This window comes from Coregonus lavaretus (genome assembly GCF_964263955.1).
Source record: "Coregonus lavaretus genome assembly, chromosome: 2".
Taxonomy (NCBI): Eukaryota; Metazoa; Chordata; class Actinopteri; order Salmoniformes; family Salmonidae; genus Coregonus; species Coregonus lavaretus.
In genome coordinates, this window is record NC_139989.1 from 55,114,587 (window position 1) to 55,133,393 (window position 18,807).

Below are 18,807 nucleotides of genomic sequence, written 5' to 3' on the forward strand. Positions count from 1 at the left end.
TCTAAGTAGTAAAGGAGGTAGTCATGTCTGTCAACATTTAACAACATTAAACTATATTAGCATTGTCAATCACAAGGTGACTTCCCCGGTTAAATAAAGGATCCATAATAATCTAGTGGTTTGTGTGTCTCCTGTAGCCCCGCGGCAGCACCTTCCCCATGCTGGAGGGCCCTAACAGCCAGGAGGTGACCGTGGAGGAGGAGTGTGTGATCACTCACAGGACCAGCGTCAAATTAAACGCTGCCCTGAGGGAACGCAACCGCATCAACTTCATGAGGAACCACCTGCTCCTCATAGGTAGAAAACACTCCTCTCATGCATTGCCCAGTGTCTAGCGCCCTCCGGTGTCTAGCGCCCTCCGGTGTCTACATTGTGTAATTATAGAGCCCTCTGCTAGATGCTCAAAGTCAGTTGTCAAATGTGGAACACAAACACTGTCCATACACTTCAATGCAGTTGTGGCAGGAGAATAAGGATGGAAGGTGGTTTTGAGAGTGATGTCAGTATGATGATGATTAAAGGATTCAGAATATGTTATTGATGTTATATAGATACATAGATGTTATATAGATGTTATTACACACAATGTGGAATATCATCATAGTGATGATGGTTGGATGCGTTTCTCTCCCAGGTCATCATGAGATGCCTCCTGATGCCCATAACAAGATCCTGGAGAAGTTCCCTGACAGTATCCCACGCCAGCAGGGCAATGTCATCCCCCCCACCACAGAGAAGACCATAGAGGAGGTGTGTGTCAGTCCTTCAGCATGCCAACTAACCTCTCCTCTTTGATTTGATTTTGTTGGGGTACAAAAAATATATTCTCCCTCTTCCTCCCCTAGAAGGTGAATGAGAGTGACATGGGAGACGGCCCCACTGTGGGCCCCAGCCCCCCGGTGGTCACCTCCATCCAGGAGCAGCCGGGGCTGACCACACCGGTGAGAGTAGAGGCTCCTGTGGACTCCATGCTTAAAGACATGGCAACCATCATCTTCAGCACCTTCCTCCTGGCCGGCTGGGTAGCCTTCATCATCATCTACCCCAAGGTGAGTGATCTGGTGTATGGTTGTGGCTGTTACTACCTGGCTGGACAGACTTGTCAGTCAACAAGCTGAAAATGAGAGTGAGGAAAATGTAGTCCACAGTTTAGTTCCAGTATGATGGTAGGCTCTGTGTTCAATGTAGGAAGTAAGGCCACAGTTTAGTTCCAGTATGATGGTAGGCTCTGTGTTCAATGTAGGAAGTAAGGCCACAGTTTAGTTCCAGTATGATGGTAGGCTCTGTGTTCAATGTAGGAAGTAAGGCCACAGTTTAGTTCCAGTATGATGGTAGGCTCTGTGTTAAATGTAGGAAGTAAGGCCACAGTTTAGTTCCAGTATGATGGTAGGCTCTGTGTTAAATGTAGGAAGTAAGGCCACAGTTTAGTTCCAGTATGATGGTAGGCTCTGTGTTCAATGTAGGAAGTAAGGCCACAGTTTAGTTCCAGTATGATGGTAGGCTCTGTGTTAAATGTAGGAAGTAAGGCCACAGTTTAGTTCCAGTATGATGGTAGGCTCTGTGTTCAATGTAGGAAGTAAGGCCACAGTTTAGTTCCAGTATGATGGTAGGCTCTGTGTTCAATGTAGGAAGTAAGGCCACAGTTTAGTTCCAGTATGATGGTAGGCTCTGTGTTCAATGTAGGAAGTAAGGCCACAGTTTAGTTCCAGTATGATAGTAGGCTCTGTGTTCAATGTAGGAAGTAAGGCCACAGTTTAGTTCCAGTATGATGGTAGGCTCTGTGTTCAATGTAGGAAGTAAGGCCACAGTTTAGTTGAAATGTTGAGTTATAGATATAACACATACCTGATATGACATGAACACTCTATAACTCACTTATACATGTACCCTGTTTTCTGGTTTATATTAACACAAACACACACACACTCATACCCTCTCCTCTCCATCTCTCCTCTCCCAGAGTGTTCACAAGCAGCAGCAGCTGCAGCATGAACAGTTCCAGAGGCAGTTGGATGAGAGGCTGGATCTCCTGAGGAGACAGCCGTTCCCTCCCCCAGGGACCGACCTTCCACTGCTGGCCCCGGACGCTGACTCAGACCACAGCAGCCCCAACGGCACCCCCAACATCACCCCCCGCGCATCCAACCACTCCAACCTGTCTGTGTCCGAGCTGGGCAGCTCCGCCAATGAGCATGAGGACGGAGGTATGGAGGACACAAGTGGATACACACACATGATAAAGGACACACGCATTGATCACAATTGATTCATACACTGACACTCAACTTACATCAGGTCTAGCAACGCTCTATATGACGACAAAAAAGACACTTCATTTTGGTTAATCAGAATGAAGACATGGTAGATTGGTTGAGACTTACTTATACACGATGGTTCCCTCTGCACCGTGCCAAAACATTTTGAAAGATAACGTTCCGGCCCAAAAATGTTTTGGGCCACGGTGCAGAGGGAACCATCGTGTATAAGTAAGTCTCAACCCAATCTAATGTTTCTACATTTGTAACAAAATGAAGTGTCTTTTTTAGGTCTGCTCAGTCAGTCGTTCAATCACCTCTACTGGTCATAAAGACTCTCTAGAGACTCTTTGGCCGCATCCCCATTTATTTCTGTGTAAGTGCACACTTCAGCAGAGGGCTAGAGAACTGGGACCCTTTAAAAAAAGTTATGTTTTACAAACATACAGACAATAAGTCAACCTTTCTTTGTAAAGTGTCTGTTTAGGAGTGTTCTACTAACCTTCCCCTGCTCTGTCCCCCAGGGGTCAGTTTGACAACCGTGCCGTGGCGGTCAAGAGGATCCTCCCAGAATGCTTCAGCTTTGCTGACCGTGAGGTGGATCTGCTACGCGAGTCAGACGAGCACCCCAACGTCATCCGCTACTTCTGCACCGAGAGGGACCGGCAGTTCCAGTACATCGCCATAGAGCTGTGTGCCGCCTCACTGCAAGAGGTACTGCAGCCTCACTGACCACCAAACACAGGGGTCTGCAACACCCGGCCCATGAGCCAAATGCGGCCCACAAGCCAAATGTATCTTGCCCTCCAAAGTTGTCTTATGTCCTACAACAGCCTCTCTCTTCCTGACCTATCAGCTTACGCTCTCTATTAATTAATTAATTCATTCATTCATCCTCTTAAACTTTTTTTGTTACTTTTACTCACTCACTGGTTGCGGACTCTGTGTTTCCCTTTTCAGTATGTGGAGAGACAGGATTTTGACCGCCATGGACTGGAGCCTGTGATGTTGCTGCAGCAGACCATGTCAGGACTGGCACACCTGCACTCCCTTAATATAGGTAATAATCACAAGATGTGCACCTCCACTAGGTTTTAATATAGGTTTTCATGAAGAAAACAAAGGTTAACCTCCCATTTTTCAATATCAGTTACAGTCAAACCCATACAGTCATATTTTCAATAAGAATCACAAGACTACTGCACCTGGACTAGGTACAGTAAACATCTAAGATCCTTAGGTTACAGATTCTTCTTCCAGCCTGATCTGATCTTCTCCACTCTTCCCGTCCCCAGTGCACAGAGACCTGAAGCCCCACAACATCCTGGTGTCCATGCCCAACGCCCACAGCCGGGTGCGGGCCATGATATCCGACTTTGGCCTGTGTAAGAAGCTGGCGGTGGGCCGACACAGCTTCAGCAGGAGGTCCGGGGTGCCCGGGACCGAGGGGTGGATCGCCCCAGAGGTCCTCAGTGAGGACTGCAAGGACAACCCTGTGAGTGGTCCCTCTCTCTACTGGAGACATGACTGGTCCTGATTTTACAGATAGCAGCTGCCATGAAAGACAGGCCTGTGTGACTGACACTGTCTTGATACTAATTTCAATTGGTGTGAATGCAATTCACTGTTACATACTTATATTGCCTTTATCAAATACATTAATTCCTAGCCATCAACAGAACGCCATCATTGAAATATGAACACCTAACCTCTCTCTCTTCTTCTGTAGACGTGCACGGTGGACATCTTCTCTGCAGGCTGTGTGTTCTACTATGTGGTGTCCCGGGGATGTCATCCCTTTGGCAAGTCTCTGCAGAGGCAAGCCAACATCCTGCTGGGAGCCTACAGCCTGGACCAGCTACAGCCTGACAAACATGGTGAGGACATCACTTCCTGTTCTCAGACCCACAGGAAGGCGGTGAGGGGAAGTTGGTGTAGGATTGGTTTGGAAGTGATTTGATTTAAACCAGGATGTTGACTGCCTAAGAAACAGTGGTTTCTTGCTAGTGAGCATCAGTTCAGCCTTTGAAAGTACAAAGAAGAGAGCGATAAGTTTACATTTGGTAGTTTTGGTAAAGGCTGTATTAGAGTTATTATAGATAGATAGGTAGGGTCCTGATGCTATTGCAATTTGGTGTAAATGCAAACCCAAACATTGCCAATCAGTTGTTTCACATCAGAGACCGCTGTTGTGGAAAACTCGATCCAAAGATTAGGTAGAGACTAATTTATAATTATAATAGTGAATCTTTAAAATAGACGAGTAGCTGCAAGGTAGATCCCTCTGATCGCAGTCAGGGAAGGAGCTCCAAGAGTATGTCCCTTTATATAGTGGAAGGTAATAATACAATCATATTGTTACACAACAGTTATTTATACAAGCAACAGTTCCGGAACACAATGGCCTTGTTTTAGGGTGCAGACATAACAGGAGTCAATGAAATGCAGAACATCACAGTCCAACACAGAACAATAACATAACCCTTGAGAAGTGACAACAGCTCACCCCAATTCTGCCACAGCACCGCGCCATAGTGACTGAGTGTTTGGTCTCGTCTTTCCCAGAGGACATCGTGGCCACAGACCTGATAGAACAGATGCTGAGTATGGAGCCCCAGAGGAGGCCTTCTGCTGAGAGCGTGCTCAAACACCCCTTCTTCTGGAGCCTGGAGAAACAGCTACAGTTCTTCCAGGTCACAATCAAATCCAATACTTTTCTATTAAAGCTGTTCTACATAAATCAATATAGCACTAGAGATGCAACTGTGAACTCACATCGATGAAGATGTGCAACATGTTCCAATAATGGCATTTTATTTTAAAAATAAAAACCCAAATTGAATCGTGTTTCCTTGTAGGACGTGAGTGACAGGATAGAGAAGGAGCCGCTGGACGGACCAATCGTAAGGCAGCTGGAGCGAGGGGGGCGGGCCGTGGTGAAGCTGGACTGGAGGGAACACATCACAGTGCCTCTACAGACCGGTAAGAGACTGGCCTGAGATCCGTTATAGCTACAGACACATACCTGCTCTTACAAGACTTTGTCCATGTCATGAGTGTGCACTGTGCCATTGTAGACTGGTAAAGAGACTGGTCTGAGTTCAGTTTTAACACTGCTACTATGCTAGTGCCTTTTAATAAATGAAAGGGTATATATTTAATGAGTTAGGAAATGATGACCTACTACAGTTTCGTACTGAAGCCTGATTAATAGTTGCCCAGTTAAGGTTAATGTTCTAGAGTGCAGAAGAGATATGAGTCTAGTCACTGATATAAAATGCAGTGACTGTGGATGTGGTTAGCATTTCCTGTCAATCCAGACTGCAGCATTTAGATCAGCTCATCTCAACCTGAAATGCTGCTTTGCTTCCTGTTGACAGTGTTAATCTTTATAGGTCTGTTTCATAGGGTTCAAATGAGTGTCTCCAAATGTATTTGCTAACTTCATATGCTACTGTATGTGAAATAAATGGTGAGAGAAGATTCACTGTGACTGTTGCATTCATGACTTTTTTAATTTGCATAATACAGTCATTTCACTATTTAGCTTGGTGGTATGTTTTAGTTTTTATGCCTTGTGGAGAACTAGTAGGCCGAAGATTTCCTGACAGGTAGCCTATATTTATAGGATATCTAACTTTAAACCATGACATTGTGAGGTATTTCAATCTTGTTGCATTATGAGACTTGAATAGGGGATTGGTGTGTCTTGCAGGTTTTAGGATAAATGATTAGAATGTACTGTGTGGATTACTCATTGCATGTATTGTCTCTTTTGGCAGATCTACGCAAATTCCGGTCGTATAAAGGAGGGTCCGTCAGAGATCTTCTCCGTGCCATGAGAAACAAGGTATGGGTGTCTTTCCAGCTAAATGATGCGTGTGTAACTGATTAGATGGACGTTTATATGAATCCGTCCTCTTTTGTCCCTCCTATAGAAGCACCATTACAGGGAGTTACCAGCAGAGGTCCAGGAGACTCTGGGCTCCATCCCTGATGACTTTGTGTCCTACTTCACCTCCCGCTTCCCCCACCTGCTGCGCCACACCTACCTGGCCATGCACACCTGTGCCCACGACAGGTCCTTCCTTCCCTACTACCCCAGCTCAGAGCAGCTCGCCTGGATACGGACTCCCTACACACACCCCGTGCCCAAGGCCACACCCCCGCTGCAGACACACACGTTGCAGCTGGAGGAACCCACACAGTCAAACACAATCCCATCCACAGAACCCATACAGTCAGTGACCGTATCAGACTCTACACCCATACAGTCAGTGTCAATCACAACAACAACAACACCCCCACAGTCAGTGTCAATCATAAAAATACCCCCACAGTCAGTGTCAATCACAACAACACCCACACAGTCAGTGTCAATCACATTACCAGTAGAGCCAGTATCACCCACATCATTATCAGTCCAACCAGTACTGCCTATATCACCCCCACCCTCGTCCACACTGCCAGACCTGCCTCCACAGACAGTATTGCCCACCCAGACCTCAGAACCCCCCACACCGTCAGAAACCCCCCCTTACAGATCCTGTCCCACCTGGACCACACATACTGCCAGTGCCACATCCAGCCACACAGGACACGGAGCCTGCCTGAGAGCCAACGAGGGGTGATGGATGGGTGCGGCAAAGAGGAGCGTTGCCTTATGAGTGGACATATACTGGGGCTCTGTTGCTCTTTCCTGTGCTGGTGAGGACCAGGCCTGCAGTGCCTGGGAGCTGCCGACAGGGGGAGAAGCAGCCCAAACCAAGTGCCTTTCCTGCTCGACTGAGACAAAATGGCTCCGAATGGAACCGTCCCAAGTCCCAAGGTCCCTCCAAGCATCAAGAAGCCAGCGTGGAAATGCACTATTGAGGGGCCGTACTGTGTAGTACAGATAGAATCAGTTTTATTTGCAATGGAGTCCCTCCTAATGTCAAGTATTGTGAGGTATTTAAATATAGTTGGGCACAAAATACTTGGCAAAGGAAGGGAGGAATTATTCTGTTGATGTTGTTGGAAGACAAGTCGACAATGGTAGTTTTACTGTGGAATCTTATTTCTCTTAATGAGCCTTTTCACTGTAAAGAGGTGTATATTTTTGTATAGGAGATGACTTGATAATGACTTGATCATTGATAATCATGTGATGTGGCCATTGTGCCTTTTTAAATAACACTGTGCTATGTATGTGAGCTTTGAAGGTAGACGCCCCCGAAATAGTTTTGCTTGCTGCTGCTAGTGACGGCTTTTCTCTCTTGAATCAAGACCATTTCAGTGCCTGTCTTCCTGTGCAGGCGAGGGCAGATAGTCCAAAAGGTGTTTGAACTGAACACTGGTAAAAGCATAATGTGTGTATCTTTTCTACTTTTATCTCTGTTAGCGTTGTGCTGTACATCGGAAACAAGGCAATATGTGATCTGATTGTGTTTTTATTGCAGGGCGTCACCCAAAGTCTTGTTTGCTTGATCTCTGACACACTAGGCCTTTACTAAAACTAGTTCGGCTACAAGTCATGATAGGATGATTACAGAAAGTATTCACTTAACATTCTGTTTTTTGCTGTCAGAGGAATCATGTGTTTTCAGTCATCCCATCTTTGATGAATGATGATCCAATGCAACATGTTTTATTCAATCATATTGTCTTTATAATGAATGGCAGTTAAATAAGTCTTCATTTATTACATGAATTAACTGTTATAGTTTGTGTTCATATTTTATTTTGTAAGTGGAATACATTTACTTCAGGTTGATTTTGTACTGTTCATGGTACATCAAAAATACCAATAATTTACTGTATTTGCTCTAATGCAAGCTGTATAAAGTGAAGAGTGTTTTGTGCAAAAGTCAACAGTAAATATTTTGCAGTCCCGTCTGAAGATGCCTTTTACTGTTAAGATTTAATTTCTAACATACCATCCTGAATGCAAGAATAGTTTGTTTTATGATATTACATTTTCAGTTTTGCAATTGACTCCTTCTGCCAACGTCTGCCGTTGTTGGAGTGAAAATGCCAAATAAATCAGCATTAATATCTGTTATCGTGTTAAAAGTTTGCAAATATTTTGAGCTCGTGGAACTAATGCTGCGTTCATAAGCATGTGGTAAGGTGGTATTTACCACATGACTGGGAAAAATCCACTTGAACGCCCCTCGAACTTGTGATTACTAGTGGGAAACTCGTCTATCATGCCTGATCTCCGACTTCTCCCACATGCTGACCTTTGACATCATCTACTAAGGAAGTGACCTCAATAACAGCATTTTCAGCAGTTAAATGTGACAAAACATTTATAAAAAGCAATCTTAATGTTCTTTTAACACTAATTTGTTAACAAGCATGATTAGCTGTACTTTTAGTTTGACATAATTATGATTTGGTGTAACAGTGTATGCAGACCCTTTTCTGTGCAACACCCTCTTATGCGTGTTTACCTGATTAGATATCCGTTTATATGAATCCGTTCTCTTTTGTCCCTCCTATAGAAGCACCATTACAGGGAGTTACCAGCAGAGGTCCAGGAGACTCTGGGCTCCATCCCTGATGACTTTGTGTCCTACTTCACCTCCCGCTTCCCCCACCTGCTGCGCCACACCTACCTGGCCATGCACACCTGTGCCCACGACAGGTCCTTCCTTCCCTACTACCCCAGCTCAGAGCAGCTCGCCTGGATACGGACTCCCTACCCACACCCCGGGCCCAAGGCCATAGAGCTGCTGCAGACACATGTCACAGCCAGAGGAACCCACAACGTCAAACACAGTACCCTCACAGCATGTGATGGTGTCTCAAACAATCCCATCCACAGCACCCCTACAGTCAGTGACCGTATCAGACTCTACACCCATACAGTCAGTGTCAATCATAACAACACCCCCACAACCACATTACCAGTAGAGCCAGTATCATCCACATCATTATCAGTCCAACCTACATCACCCCCACCCTCGTCCACACTGCCAGACCTGCCCTCACCGACAGTGTTGCCCACCCAGCCCTCAGAAATCCCCCCTACAAATCCCGTCCCACCTGAACCACCAGTGCCACACTGGACACAGAGCCTGCCTGAGAGCCAGGTGAGGGGTGGTGGATGGGTACGGCACAGAGGAGCGTTGCCTTGGGGTTTTAGGCTGGGTTTCTGTATAGCACTTTGTGACACGTGCTGATGTAAAAAGGGCTTTATAAATACATTTGATTGATTGCCTTACGAGTGGATGCATACTGGGGGAGCAGCAGCCCAAACCAAGTGCCTTTCCTACTCGACTGAGACAAAATGGCTCCGAATGGAACCGTCCCAAGGTCCCCCGATGCATCAAGAAGCCAGGGTGGAAATGAACTAGTGTGGGCAGAGAGAATCTGTTTTATTTGCAATGGAGTCCCTCCTAATGTCAAGTATTGTGAGGTATTTAAGTATTGTTGGGCACAAAATACTTGGCAAAGCAAGGGAGGAATTCTTCTGTTGACGTTGTTGGAAGATTTAAGTCGACAATGGTAGTTTCACTGTACAACGTTCCCTCAGTGAGCCTTTTCACTGTAAAGAGGTGTATATTTTTGTATATGTGACGACTTGATAATGACTTGATCATTGATAATTGTGATGTGGCCATTGTGCCTTTTTAAATAACACTGTGCTATGTATGTGAGCTCTGAGGGTAGATGTCTCTGAAATAGTTTTGCTTGCTGCTGCTTTCTCTCTTGAATCAATACTATTTCAGTGCCTGTCTTCCTGTGCAGGCGAGGGCAGATAGTCTAAAAGGTGTTTGAACTGAACACTGGTAAAAGCATAATGTGTGTATCTTTTCTACTTTGATCTAGTCTCTGTTAGCGTTGTGCTGTACATCGGACACAAATAAATATATATATTTTTTTTATTGCAGGGCGTCACCCAAAGTCTTGTTTGCTTGATCTCTGACACACTAGGCATTTAAAACTTGTTCTGCCTCAAGTCATGATAGGATGATTACAGAAAGTATTCACCTTACATTCTGGGTTATGGGCTTGAGTTTTTTTGACCATTCTTTGATGGAGGAATTATATATTTTTCTGTCATCCCATATTCCTTAATGATGATCCAACGCAACATGTTTTATTCAATCATATCCATTGTCAGTTGAATGACAGATGAATAGGTATTTAATGTATTACATTTATTACATTTATTAACTGTAATAGTTTGTTAATATTTGATTTATTTTGTAAGGTGGATATTTTGTACTGTCCATACTACACTGATCAGAAATATAAACACAACATGTAAAGTGTTGGTCCCATGTTTCATGAGCTGAAATAAAAGGTCCCAGAAATGTTCCATATGCACAAAAGTATTATTTCTCTCACATTTTGTGCACAAATTTGTTTACACCCCTGTTAGTGAGCATTTCTCCTTTGCCAAGATAATCCATCCACCTGACAGGTGTGGCATATCAAATACCTTGTGCTGGGGATAATAAAAGGCCACTAAAATGTGCAGTTGTCACACACCACAATGCCACAGATGTCTCAAGTTTTGAGGGAGCGTGCAATTGGCATGCTGACTGCAGGAATGTCCACCAGAGCTGTTGCCAGAGAATTGAATGTTAATTTCTCTACCATAAGCCGCCTCCAATGTTGTTTTAGAGAATTTGGCAGTACGTCCAACCGTAGACCACCTGTATGGTATTGTGTGGGCGAGCGGTTTGCTGATGTCAACGTTGTGAACAGGGTGCCCCTTGGTGGCGGTGGGGTTATGGTATGGGCAGGCATAACCTACGGACAACGAACACAATTGCATTTTATCGATGGCAATTTGAATGCACAGAGATGAGATCCTGAGGCCCATTGTCTTGCCATTCATCCGCCGCCATCACCTCATGTTTCAGGATGATAATGCATGGCCCCATGTCGCAAGGATCTGTATACAATTCCCGGAAGCTGAAAATGTCCCAGGTCTTCCATGGCCTGCAGACTCACCAGACATGTCACCCATTGAGCATGTTTGGGATGCTCTGGATCGATGTGTTCCAATTCCCGCCTATATCCAGCAACTTCGCACAGCCATTGAAGAGGAGTGGGACAACATTCCACAGGCCACAATCAACAGCCTGATCAACTCTATGCGAAGGAGATGTCGTGCTGCATGAGGCAAATGGTGGTCACACCAGATACTGACTGGTTTTCTGATCCACACCGCTACCTTTTTTTGAAGGTATCTGTGACCAACAGATGCATATTTGTATTCCCAGTCATGTGAAATCCATAGATTAGGGCCTAATGAATTTTATAATAATATACCATTTAGCAGACGCTTTTATCCAAAGCAACTTACAGTCATGTGTGCATACATTTTTACGTATGGGTGGTCCCAGGGATCAAACCCACTACCCTGGCGTTACAAGCGCCATGCTCTACCAATTGAGCTACAGAGGACCACAGATTGAATTTATTTCAATTGACTGATTTCCTTATATGAACTGTAATATATGAACTGTAACTCAGTAAAATCGTTGAAATTGTTGCATGTTGCTTTTATATTTTTGTTCAGTATACGTTCCCAAAATCTTAACTTGTGCATTTTGTGAAATTAGGGTTTTAAGCTAAACTAAACATTTATTATTTGGTTAATGGGTTAATTTGCATTGTTCAATGTCTAAAAAACTAAACATAACATCCTTATTTTGCAAGAATAGAGAGCCACTGTTTCACAATTATCTCCTTTTGCATTGCCAACAAAATATTCCTGTTTGAGTGAAAATGACTTTGAACTCTACATTTTTCAGTTCTTCTTGGGACTAAGCAAACATAATAAATTCAAGTGTTGCCTGTTATGTAACTGACTTCCACTGCAAGCCAGAGGGGGGTCCATGCCACCTTGCCAGTGGCTGCCTTGCTGGCACCGATAACTCTCCTTTTCTCCTAAACAAAACGTACCCATAAAAAGCCGCCCCTTCATGACGTCGTTCCTATGATGTGAGACAGTTCCGCTATCGGGTGCACCCACCGGGAAGGACGGAACGTTCTAGCATTCGACACCACCCATCTCTAGTACAGCAGCAGAAATCTACCAGTTGGAAAGAGAAGGCTTCTATAGATTTTAGTGCGATTTACAGGAGCAATTAGGGTTAAATTAAGAACCTTGCTCGTGGATTTGTTACTGGCACAACGCTCTTAGCCGCTAGGCTACCTTTCTATCATACCGAGTCTTCTAAAACAAACGATGTGAGGCGTATTAAGAACTAAACATAATTTCTGTACGCAATGGTACAATCTCACGAGGTGAGGAGAACTATACCAACCGTAGTCTACGCTTGTCGAAAGTGTTGTAACAGTGCAAAACATATTCCTATCCCTTTATTTCTGTCAGGTGAAACACTTTTGTTGGAGTTTATCTGCTGTCGGAAAAAACGATCCATGAAAACCTACCCTTGTTTCAAACCTCTATTTTTTTTCCAGAGAGGAAAAATATCCCCACCAACGTTTGGTTCATCTTCACCCGCCCATTGGTAAGACCAATATTTACTTTTCTTGGAGACTACAGATGGAATTTATGAAGTTTCAATGTCTCACTATTGGGATACGCCTGGGCATGGCAAAAGTCTTTAAAAGTAACCAATCACACAGCGTCTGTTGGACACAGGTCAAGTGGCGAATGAGGCGAGCCCCTCTCCTGCATAGTGTGCCCGCATTTCGGTGCATTCCTACATGTGGGTATTTAGACTTGGAATTCCGAGTTGGATGACTGTTCAAAACAATTTTTCCCAGTCAGATCTCCCACGGTCCCTGTTCCCTTCCTTTCCTCGGGTGAGACTGACCAGAGAAAGTCGATAAGTATTGCATCTTCTTCATGCACAAATTCATGTTGTTCCTAAGACCAGAGGAAGTGAAATATTCCTTGATATTAAAATAGACACGACGCTAATAATAATAAGACACACAGACCAACTATCAAGTTTATTCTGTGGCGCAAGGAAAACACCTATTTTCAATGCGCATTGAATGTGGGAGCGGACTGTTGTCCAGAGGGAATCCCCCGTACGGGGATTGGAGATGTATTTTCCTCCTATACTTGATTTCCCCCCACTCTTAACAGAGTAGGAGAACAAGGATCATCCTTAATCTTGGAGCCTCTTGATGATCAAGCATGCTCTGGTTGGTGGAGATCATTCTCCCACTTCAAGACGATCCCTGGTAACTACCATTATGCAGGGATCTTTTGACCCAGGCGTGCAGAGTGATTTTCCACCCTCTCTAGGAAACCGTGGCCCGTCGGGCATGGCCTGTGAGGAGGAAAATCTGAATGCGACTTGGCTCTCGGAGTCTTCAAGACTACCCAAAGCCTCTCCTTCAAGATGGCTTTGCTGATTGCCCTTACCTCCGCATAGCGAGTGAGAGAGCTGCATGTACTCCAGTCCACCATTCATGCCTACAGTTACCCCGGGGTTCCGCCAAGTAACGTTTTTACCCAAGCACGCCTTTATGCCCAAGGTCAGCGGCAATTACAATTGTATCGCCTTAGAGCTTATTGATTTCCACCCGCCGCCCTTCTACTCTACAGAAGAAGGGCGGTACACGTGTCCAGTACACGTGTTGCGCTACTACGTGGATAGAACGAGTGCATGGCGAAAGAGTGACGTACTCTTCATTTTGTCAAAGTTGCGTCAATTCAAATCTGGTATTAGGAACAAAAGAGGTCAACACGACTTCTAAGATATACTAGTATTTTAATTAATGCAAAACCTTCAATGGTAAATATGATGTTCGTATAAACGGGCTCCCTGAAATACCACGCAGGGCAGACAGAGAACTAATCCATTGTTATGAGTTCTTCTTCAAATACTCTGACAGAGATAGTTCCCACTCTCTGCTGGGCCTATCAGGGTAGAGACTGAGCGTGGTTTAGACTTACTCAGCCAATCCGTTGGCGAACAGGCTAGTCCCAGACCCTTGGCGCATCCCTGTTGCCAGGCATAAGTTTTTATCATAACAACCTGTCATGGTGAGAAGAGCCAGCTCCCCTAGACACCATTCCTACGTCCAAGGACGGTTCACAGATCACAAAGAAGCAGTATAGTCTAGTATTTGGAGACACAAATTCTTATCTTATCTTACCCCCTAAAACAGCTCTTCACATCAATCACAGCTTGCCAGGTGAAACAACCCACATCAGCACAGTCCAGACCATTCATGCATTCCTTCCAAGCTAGTCATCCCATCAATTATGAGAATAATAAATCCCCACAATCCCCCTTTTCACACCCACTGGGTGTGAACCCAAAATAAGAAAACACAGGGTGTAATTCATTAAAATACATTACAAACAAAAAGAATCACACTTTTATTAATAAGCCATAATGATACTAAAAAATAAAAACCCTCAGTCCATCTACACCCAACTTGCAAATTGTTGGTTACCAGTCACCAAGGAACTTCAAACCATCACATAAGGAAAGACAAATATTCACAATGGTTAACTTGATTAATAAAACAAACAGGGAAGTACATTTTGGCCCCCTTTAGACACCCTCTAGAGTGTCACTCCACCAAGCCTGGTAGGTCATATCCTTCATTCCTTAGGTCGGAGTCCGGGATTGGGCCGTATCTCACCATCTGTTGGGAAACCACCTTCTCCATCTCCTTTCTCACCATACCTCAGACACAGAGAATAAGCCAACATCCACAAAGAACAAGTATACCCATAGAAGCTATAACTTCACCCAGAATAGTCACAACAATAGTTTTCCATTTACCAAATATGTTATCAAACCAACCGTTTAGGAGCTATCAATACCAGATTTCTCAGCCAGTTCGTTCGTCAGCGTGGTGAGTCCCTGAAGCGCTTTGGTCACGGACCCGTCCGGTGCTATGTTGTTGGAGATGAAAGTACAGCACATAGATCCAAACAGAACACAAACTCCGCCCCGCTCAGCCAAAAGCATATCTAAAGCTATTCTATTCTGCCATGTCATTAAGCTAGTTGCCGCTGTCTGCTCAGCTAATCCCTTTATTGCATCACGAGTGTGGTTTATAAATCTTTGCTGGTTATAGTAAATATAATTTATCCAATCTACGTTTTTATTAATTGTTGACCACCAAAAAAGACTTGATTCAAACCCAGCTGCGATCTGATTCCTAGCTTTGAATTGTTCTGGATCCCCTCGAGGTACTCCTATCCCATCAATATATATATCCTTTCATCAAAGGATCCCGGGAGGAGGTCCCACTTTCTACGTGACAACTCACCAGTCTCTGACACGTTTGATTGTTTGCGTATGTAGGTGAGTTCACAATCAGTTATCACCACACAACCATCAGATGTCAGCACGGGCCTGGTTTTGGTTCCTAAAATCCTCTGGCTGCAACAAAGAGGAGAGATTAGTCATGGTCTCTTTAGTTGTGATATTCTCTGTGTGGGAGCAGGAGCTAAGATGCCCTACCCTGTATCCTTTCTTACTAGTCCTAGAAAAACAATTAGAATCCCCTGAGACTTCAAACGGAGGCAACCTAGGTCGGGATGACTTTGTTATCGGGGGATACAGATAGTGCAAGTTACTACAAGACTCTTTCACCACATTCCCAGGTGGCTTGCATGGAGGATAAACCTGACAGAGAGTTAAAGCCTGTCAAGGGGAACGGAGTAGTTGTTAACCTAGGTTTGGCTGTCCCACAGGCATAACAGTCCTCTTTAGACATAGTTCTTGCCGTATACTAAATCCATTCCAACCACAGGTCAAGATTTCTACACCCCGTCTCCACCTGTCCTACTTTCTTCAGGTCTATAGTTTGCACTATCTTTACCACAGCCCCGGTCTCACTACCTCCCTCAGAGAGGTTTACTCTATAGGGTGCCCCAGTTGAAGAGGATATCTCACTTGTTCAGGTCTGTAACCTGTTTTAGCGTATTTCAGTCTTTCAGACAGCACCTACCCTTATATGGGTCGCACTGCCATTTCTGGTAATTCCCTACTTTCACAATACTACACCTGTCCCTAAACTGTGTATGGAGATTGACATATCCCCCCCGCTTGGTATGAGCAACTACATAGTCCCAGGATGTACATGGTGACATACATATGGTGATGTCCTTCCCTAAAGTCCCTAGTACTTCCCCTTTCCCTACGTCTAGCTGTCTCCTATGCCTTCGTAGACTGTGCTCAGGTATTATTTTATCAACTTGTGTTAGGTTAACTACTACTTCTGGCTGATCAGGAGGGTTTGAGTGTGCTAGGAATATGGCCCCCACAATCAGACAGCTACCTACCGTCGGGAGACCTGTGAATCCCCACCCTCGCCCTGAGAACATGTCAGACGCCAGAGGCCAACCCATTGCTTTACCTTCTATCGAACTCACACAGGGATGATCAGACAGGGTAAGGGAATCTTTGTTAAGGAGCCAACCCCCGAGCCCTAGTGGTGATCGGTTCTTTCTCCTAACTCTGTGTTTGTTCATCAGGTGTAACTGGGTTTACCTTTTTGCAGTGTGTGACATGCACCCAGGTGGATCTAATAGGACTTGGTAGGGCCCTTCCCAACAGGCCTGCTTCCAGTTTTTCTTCTTTTAGGGACTGGATGCTCACCCAGTCTCCTGGTGAGATAGAGTGGGTCACCTTCTCCTTTAGTTCACCTGTGGGGCACAAAACCTCTGACATACGGGTGTGGTTAATAAACTATCTTCACACATACATGTTCAGCTCTCAATTTCTATTGTTGTTTTTTTTTAAAGTATTTTGTCCTCTCCTTCGTATATATTTATTATTTAATCCTATCTCTCCCCTTTTGACACATGATTTGCCCATGTGTCAATATTACCACCTACCTAAACAATCACTTAGGTAATTCATTATCCAATTGCCATCCCTCCACTCTCTCTTCTGTTATTTTATGGTTTAAATCATATATATTATTACCAAATTATAATCTTCTTCACACTTTTCACAGTACTATAAATTACCCTCAACTTAGTAAAATAAACTATCTTAAAGTCCTCCTCTCATGCCTTTAGAATTTACTAGTGTGGATGATTAATTAACACCAGAAGGTTAAAACAGAGTTCAGAGGCAATTGAAATTATTCAACGAACTGTTCCATCCCATAGTATACCAAACATTACCATTATTCTAAATATTTCATAAATGTTAGTAATCCCAAGTGTTCATTAAGTCCTCATGACATTCATTCTCATAAGAAATCATATATACCCCAAACTCAGCCCAAACCTAAAAAACTCCATAAAATTCACTGTGTGCTCCTCTAAGACATATCACCCTTGACCTGCTGAAAACCCCCCAAAATTGAAACAACAAGGCTTTATAAACATCATACTAGGTGTGTTGTTTTTTGTTTGAAAAACCCAATTTGAAAAATAACAACCACAAATAGCCAGGCCTCACTTAATTTGGTAGCTCACTTTTATGACCTAAATACTGCCTAACTTCACTACTGCTCCCCCCTAGGAAACATTCCAATGAGATGAGCTAATATCTTTCTCCTGGTTATAATCTAAAGATGGTAGTACACACAAAACATGATACAGATATCCCCAGTCTTAACCCATCAATAATTGTTTGTATCAATCTAATTCCTCATAACTAATCCATAAAACCACTCAAAATTCCTAGAGTATACAATGATTATTTAATTGATTACCCTAACTCTGCTACATGTGATCTCATCTCAAATGATCCATTATCAATTATTTGTTCAACCCCCTATGAAAATCTGTCTCCCCTTCTATTGTTCCTGTCCCCCCTGCTTCACCAATCCAGAACCCACCACAGGCTGGCACTATTCCCCCAGCACAACAGCCAATGTCCCTTGCATCCCCGTAACCAAAATAAATTATCGTTCTAAAATGTACCAACAATTTATATTTTCCCGCTAACCCATTTCAGTTCGCTATTCAATTTCTTTAACTGTTCTCTCTGATTAGGCCCTAATTAATAAAACAAATACTTACTATCGTTGATAAGCATACATTTAATAATGTTCCTAACATTTGAACTCTCTCTCACCCTCCCCTTGCTCCTTCGGGGAAAGCGCATGGGGACCTTGTAACATATTTTCATAGACCTTTCTAGAATACTTCTACTTAAACTATCTAATTCAACCTTTCACATTTCTCATTCCACATAGTAATCTAGGTATATAGCCCCACTGCGAAAGCTTTACTCACTGTCCCTACCTGTTTTCGAACCAGGAACCCTCTACATACATCGCCAGGCACTCCACACCATCTGCAATGCTCTCAAAGTAACTACTTCCAGTTCATAGAGCAAGTGACGTCACCAAATGAAAGTTGCACTAGCTTTCACCTCATTCAGCAACACAAAGTAATGCTATCTCTCCCTTCACCCATTCTCTATTGAATAAGTGAGTCTTTCTATTTAACCCCAAAACACGCTACAAATAGTCCATTCAACATTACCAAACTAAATACTCAGTAGCATCCGGTCCACCCACACTCATACACAAAGACTTCGCCTCATGCCACCGAAATGCCAAATAAACCATAATAGTTCAGTGGAGCCTCCTATTGGCTCTCCACTTTTGATACATTACTTCCATAACCACATTAGTTATG

The 18,807-nt window shown here is 43.9% G+C and overlaps 1 protein-coding gene and 1 pseudogene across 2 annotated transcripts in view; both read left to right on the forward strand.

Moving 5' to 3' along the window:
• The window catches only part of LOC311106095 (serine/threonine-protein kinase/endoribonuclease IRE1-like), a 31,486-nt gene extending 23,193 nt beyond the window's left edge, over positions 1 to 8,293 (forward strand). The window contains 14 exon segments of the mRNA XM_084148403.1: positions 138 to 297; positions 635 to 750; positions 846 to 1,049; positions 1,961 to 2,251; positions 2,428 to 2,486; positions 2,780 to 2,969; positions 3,216 to 3,315; positions 3,551 to 3,750; positions 3,985 to 4,132; positions 4,821 to 4,948; positions 5,114 to 5,237; positions 6,038 to 6,105; positions 6,194 to 6,787; positions 6,789 to 8,293. Of these exon segments, the coding sequence (XP_084004529.1) occupies positions 138 to 297; positions 635 to 750; positions 846 to 1,049; positions 1,961 to 2,251; positions 2,428 to 2,486; positions 2,780 to 2,969; positions 3,216 to 3,315; positions 3,551 to 3,750; positions 3,985 to 4,132; positions 4,821 to 4,948; positions 5,114 to 5,237; positions 6,038 to 6,105; positions 6,194 to 6,787; positions 6,789 to 6,869 (2,463 nt within the window). The 3' untranslated portion in view covers positions 6,870 to 8,293.
• On the forward strand, positions 7,051 to 10,019 carry LOC311139718 (annotated as a pseudogene). Its single transcript has 3 exons — positions 7,051 to 7,143; positions 8,741 to 9,331; positions 9,990 to 10,019. The product of its transcript is annotated as an uncharacterized misc_RNA (transcript).
• Positions 10,020 to 18,807: the final 8,788 nt, after the last annotated feature.